The sequence below is a fragment of the Boleophthalmus pectinirostris genome, unplaced genomic scaffold (genome assembly GCF_026225935.1).
Source record: "Boleophthalmus pectinirostris isolate CB_2022bp ecotype Guang Dong unplaced genomic scaffold, ASM2622593v1 HiC_scaffold_13, whole genome shotgun sequence".
Classification (NCBI taxonomy): Eukaryota; Metazoa; Chordata; class Actinopteri; order Gobiiformes; family Gobiidae; genus Boleophthalmus; species Boleophthalmus pectinirostris.
In genome coordinates this window covers 5,038,378-5,044,758 of record NW_026571036.1, presented here as the reverse complement: position 1 = coordinate 5,044,758, position 6,381 = coordinate 5,038,378, and the positions used below count along the sequence as shown (strand labels likewise).

General features: G+C 42.7%; 1 protein-coding gene across 2 annotated transcripts in view; it reads right to left on the bottom strand.

Annotated features, from left to right (window-relative positions):
- xkr5a (XK related 5a) overlaps positions 1 to 6,381 on the bottom strand; it is a 35,858-nt gene that overhangs the window by 25,504 nt on the left and 3,973 nt on the right. For both annotated transcript variants that reach the window (XR_008631626.1, XM_055149123.1), the window contains exon 2: positions 915 to 1,098. Coding sequence is in view for 1 of the 2 variants with exons in the window: in XM_055149123.1 (XP_055005098.1) it covers positions 915 to 1,098 (184 nt within the window). In the remaining variant the exon portion in view is untranslated. The remainder of the gene's footprint in view (positions 1 to 914; positions 1,099 to 6,381) is intronic.

Sequence of the window (6,381 nt, the reverse complement as noted above, 5' to 3'; positions counted from 1 at the left end):
CCTCTCCTTTCTCCTCAATCTCCTCTTCTCCTCCCTCTCCCGTTTCCTCTCCTTTTTGTCTTCTCTCCTCCCTCTCTCTACTTCCCTCTCTCCTCCCCTCTCCCTTTCTCCTCCCTGTCTCTCTCTCCTCCGCCTCTACTTTCCTCTCTCATGTCTCCTCCTCCCTCCTTTCTGCTCTCTCCTTACTCCTCTCTCCTCCATCTCCTCTCTCTTCTCTCCTCCTCCCTCTCCTGTCTCCTCCTCCTCCCTCTCCTCCTCCCTTTCCTCTCTCTCCGCTCTCCTCTCTCTCTTCTCTCCTTTCTGTCCTCCTTCCTCTCCTTTCTCCTCTCTCCTCCCTCTCCTCCTCTTTCTCCCCCCCTCTCCGCTTCCCTCTCTCCTCCCCTCTCCCTTTCTCCTCCCTGTCACTCTCTCATTCTCTCCTCCCCTCTGTACTTTCCTCTCCCATCTATCATCTCTCCCTCTCCTCTTTCCTCCCTCTCATCTCCTCTCTCCTTACTCCTCTCTCATCCCTCTCCTCTCTCCACTTTCTTCCTCCTCCCTCTCCTCTATCCTCTCCTATCTCTTCCTCTCTCCTCTCTTCTCCTCCCTCTCCTTTCTTCCCTCTCCTCCCCTTCCTCTCCTTTTTCATCTCTTCTCTCTCCTCATCCTCCATCTCCTCGCCTCCTCCTCCCTTTCCTTTCTCCTCTCTCCTTACTCCTCTCTTCTCGTCCCTCTCCTCCTTCTATCTCTCATCTCCTCTCTTCCTCCTCCCTCTCTTTTATCCACTGTCACTTTTACACCAGACAATAAACTTCATATAAACAGACAGGATCTTTGAGGTCTATTCCCTCGAGATTGACCAATCACGATCGATGGTTTGGGCACCACCGTTTTAAAGAAACTGTACGTGGTCTGTGCTCTTGTGGTCCCCCTACCTCTTGAATATTCCCAGGTGCAGAGTGTGTATGAGGGAGAGGTAGCAGCGGCGGGTGTCTCCGTCGTCGTAGTACCACTTCATACTGAGCAGCTGGACCGCGGTGCCGGGCAGGAACAGGCCCAGGGTCAGCCCCGCCCACTGGCTCTCCTCGTTCCACAGGTAGAAGCCCGTGCAGTAGATCACTAACAACACAAACCCAACGAGACGAGAAGACTGGGGTTAGGGTTAGAGGTTACGCTTCAGATTACTGTAGTGCTGGGCGATGCTTTTTTATTTCTTTAGAATTTCAATTAAGAACGAAAAACAGTTTGTTATTTCATCAGGTGGAGTTGAGATGATTAACTGAGATTGAGCTGAGAATGGGTGAGTGGTTTCTTGACGTAAAGAGATTTGTAAAGAGATCTGAGTGCCCTGAAGGTGGAAAAGCGCTGCATAGAAATGTGATCATTGACGATAAGTAAGTTATTTCTGGTCAGATTGTGTTAAAATAAAACTCTGAAGTGTTCGATCAAAGTGTAACAAAGCGTCAAAACAGAGCTTGCTTCCAGTTTGCATCACAACCCCAAGGAACAGTGATACCTTCAGCTGAAATCGATTAGAAGTAGCGCTGGGTATCATTACGAAGTTGCTGATACGATACATACTTCAATACGTCGGCCGTGATACGATACATATCTCGAACAGTCAGCTTTCGATTCAATTCGACACGATATATTTCAAATCAATTCGATACGTTCAGTCAGAGGTGGGACCAAGTCGTTGTTTTGCAAGTCTCGAGTCTGTGGCCCGTAAGTCCAAGTCAAGTCCGAGTCGTCTGCTTTGAGCTTCAAGTCATTTCAAGTCTTTAAACCAGCTTAGACTTTTGCAATTTATATGAATTTTAAACTAAATTGTGCTTAAAATGTCAGGAGTATTTATATTATAAGACTTGAATGAATTTTTCCTTTTTAAATGTCTTGACATGAAAAGTGAAAAGAAATTCAAATCACACAACAAGAGCAGGTTCTAGAGGCGAGTGCTCTGTGCCGTTTAAGAAAAGTGCGTTTGGACAAATCTCTTTTGCTTATCGAGCAGGTCGAACATGGAATACTGCGCCTGCTCATATACGAGAACTTTCAACATTGGCAGTATTTTCTAAAGCCTTAAAACAGTGGTTGTTTAATGGCCAAATATGTCGCCATGTTTAACCAAATTACATTTTCTTTTATACTGAGGGGTTGTTGGTTTAACTCTTAAACTCTAGACTTTGAACTTCAAATGAACTGTTTGAAATTAATTGTATGTATAGGCGAGTTTCATTGTTGACAAAAGCGCACGTTGCATGCTGGGAATTATTTTGGTCGGCGGCAAGAAACACTAATTCAACATGATGGACGGAGCGAGAAAGCACGTAAAGGGTATTGATCCCGGTTATTTATCCACTCTAACGGCAGAGGACACAAGACCATTTGACCAGAAATTGGTCATAAGCATCGACGGACGACAAATCACCCTTTTCAACCCCGACAAAAGGTGGACCAAACCAAAGTTCTGGTCGAAATCGCCGACTACCTGGACAAATATTCACTTGGGCGATATCCACAATGACTTGGTGGAAACTCCTGGGCCATTCACAGCAGAAAAGATGAAAACCTCCAAGAGTCTGGATGTGTTGTTGAACTTGTTGGAGTCCACGGTTTGTTAGGATCTTCTACGTTTGCTCTGCGAATGTTTGAAAGCCGTTTAATTCACCGTTAGCGGTTCTTTTCACTCAGAATGCGAAAAAGACATTTTCCTTCTTCCGTGCTTCTATTTGTGCATCCGATAAAGCAGCAGGAATTTACCATTATCGGGGATAAATACGCGAGGTTACGCACTGTGTTTGACGCTACCGTGTTTCTTGCCTCCGACCAAAAATATTTCCCAGCATGCAACGCGGGCTTTTAATAACAATGACGTCAGCTGAAACTCGCCTATAGTGAGTGTGTTGTTATGTATAGATATATGCTGATGTTATGTACTTTGGTGTGATTGTTGCTGTACTTTTCCTTTGTCCTGTAGATGATTTTACATCAACCTGACGAGGGTCTGAAGATGGAAATTAGCCACGTTGGCTATAAACTTTACATATTTACATTTTTAATGTTAATTAATATGCGCTGCCCCTTTACAAATAAATAAAATCAGAAGAAATAAGACAAGAGTGTGAATTATTAGAGTCAGAACAGAAAGACTTAAGTTTTAAGAGCGCTTAATAACAGTTAATTTGTTAACTAGTCTAAGTATCAAGTTTTCTCAAGTCACAGGCCTCAAGTCCGAGTCAAGTCCCAAGTCAATGATCTTCAAGTCCAAGTCGAGTCCCTAGTCTTAGTCCATTTTGTCAAGTCAAGTCTCAAGTGTGAAGAATCCCTCAGTCGTCCAGGTAGAATCCATGGTGAGAAGAAAATTCAGTTTGTCTGTATTTTCTTCTCACCATCAAGTCTCAAGTCCCAAAAACAGTGACTCAAGTCTGACTCGAGTCCAAGTCACAACTTGCAAGACCCCACCTCTGCGTTCAATAAAAAAAATAATAGCTAAATCAAGACCAATACTGAAAGTCTTTTTTTAAAACCACATCTTGTGCAAAGCGAATATGAAACACGCTCATTTTAATCATCAAAACAGTGAAAATGTCAAATGTGTTCCGTAAACAAGTTTCCTCCATCTCAACAAATAACAAAACTGTAGCACTGAAACAAAATAATTCAGTCAAATATGCCAAAAAATACTCTTGGTGATACATCGATACAGCAGCCAACAATATCAGTCACATTAAACTATAAGATATATCGATATTTAGACACTTTTGCACAATCATAATTCTATATAAAACATGTAAAACTGATAGAATAACAAGTCAAACACCTACACCTACATCTCTCCCACCTCTGCTTCAAAACACTTTCATACTGTCATAAAACAAAAGAGTTTCCCCCTGGGTAACAGTGATCAGTGGACCGTGTGAAAGGAAGCTCGAATATCAAATTTATGAACAACTAAGGAAACATTTGCTGAGTAATCTTCCACTCGAGGCCGTAAACTGATCCTCCTGCGCTTGCGGTTCAGTTTGCAAGTCCCTTCGCATTTGGTATCACACTTAAAACGTTAACTAAAACATTTACAGACACCATTAGCGCATTTTCGACGGACTGTAAAAACACGATTCTATAGCTGCCATAACGAGAGAACGACTCCGCTGTGTGACATCAATCGAGTTCAATCTGACCTAATCTGATCGCGTTAACGGTAAAATCAATGAACGGGCTGCCAGCACATGATGTAATAATGGCTTTTGTTCGGATGTTTATGGTAAATATCTCTGTAATTACTTGCTCAATCCACAAGACACAAATCGGGCAAGTTTAAAGACCCGTCGTGTCTTTTATCTGCTACATCGGTTATAATTTATGGCACTGCTGGATCATTATGTCTTGATTTGGACATTTTAAATCACAATATTCATCTAAACGTCATCACAACAAAGCGCTGTGAGGTTGTTGGCTCCTTCAGTGGATAGCCGCACATTATGTTGTCAAAACATACACGCATCACCGATAAAGAAAATAAAATTAGAGAAGAAAAATATAAAGCTGTGGCCGTTTGCTGGAGGAGTTGGAAATGGGGAAAAAGATCGCTCAAACATGCACCAAGTCACTCCAAATACAACTTCAGGGGAGTAAATAGTGAAGGAAAACTACTATAACATGGTTAAAAGATGAAGAAGATGATGAAAAGTCAATTTTGCAGAATAGTCTTTGATTAATGTCTTTGTTAGTACAATCTAATCGTAGCTGCTAGACTTTATGACACATTTTAATAACATAATCTATCCCCTATTAATTAGCTACAAAATTTCAAAGTCATCTTCTCAGAAAACCTTTTTTAGCTCATCTTTGGTAAAAAAGTGTCCCTTGTTTGCTATATCGGTTTTAATCTATGGCGCTGGTGGATCATTTTAACACATTTTAAGTCGCAATATTTATCTAAACGTCATCACAACAAAGCGCCGTGATGCTGTTGGTTCCTTCAATGGATAGCTGCACATTCCGCTGTCGAATCCTACACCTATCACTAATAAAGAAAATAAAACTGGAGAACAAAAATACAGAGCCGTGAGCGTTTGCTGGTGGCTCAAACATGCACCAATCACTCCAAATACAAGTTCAGGGGAGTTACCGTATTTTCCACACGATAGGGGCGCGCTCTTAAGCCTCCAACCCCAATCAAAAAGGACCCACAATCCAGAGCGTCCTATACACGAATCCACTCGGGTGTCCCAGCACGACTTCAGTAAACTACAAAGCCGCAACACAAACGCGCACGGAGCAGACAGCGACCGCACAGCGAAAAACACCCACAGACACACTCGTCACTCCACGCCGACGAGGAACGGAACGGAGGAACGAACCGAAAAAGCGAGCGCGACGTGCCGCTTCTAGACACGACTGAACAACCGAGTCACTGCGAACACGCCACAACTGAACAAAGCCCAGAGTCACCGTGAACGCCACAAACAAACAAAACCACTCACCCATCCAACTGTTGTGTTTCATTTAAAGTCCTACGCGAAAAAAGTTCGAAAATAGACCATTCTATGACAGTGCGCCTTATAGTGCGGAAAATACGGTAATAGTGAAGGAAAACTACTATAACATGCTTAAAAGATCTGAAAAGTCAATTTTGCAGAATAGTCTTTGTTTAATGTTTTTGTTAGTACAACCTAATCCTAGCTGCTAGACTTTATGACACATTTTTAATAACAGAATCTATCCCCATTAATAAGCTACAAAATTTCAGGTTCAAGGTTATCTTCTTTTTACATATTTTACATTTATATTTATAATAGTACCTCATCTTTTGTACAAAATTGTCCCTTGTCCTGTGCTCAGGTCTCTGCACTGTGGCTCCTGTGGCTCACAGACTTTAAAGTGGCTCTGCATGTGAACAAGTGTCTCCATGGCCGAGCACCAAAGTACATCTGTGACATGTTAGTGCCACATGAATCATCTGCACTCTGAGGTCCTTAAGAGTGTGAGGTGGTTCATAATTGTGGCACTCTTAGGTCCTCAGAGCCATATGTCTCCTGCTGGTGCCCAGAGTCAGGACTAAACACGGAGAGTCATTGTTTTTCTGCAGCTTAGGCTACGTTTATATGATGACGGTCTGAACAGAAGACGCAAAAGTGGCGCCGCGTCTTCACTTTGTATTCTGCGTTTAGACGAGCATTTTCAGGAGGAAATATGCGTGCATACGGTGACGCAAAAGTGTGTGGAATTCAAAGTCGTCCCAACATCGACTGGTTCTCCAGGTCTCGTCCATATCCGTCTGATCCGCCTGCGACAAACTGGTGCATCCAGAATTTGACAGAGGTGACTGCAGATTCTTCTCTGTTCACTAATAGTACCTCTGCAGATTCTGTATATTTGTTGAGAGCCTCCTGTAAATTT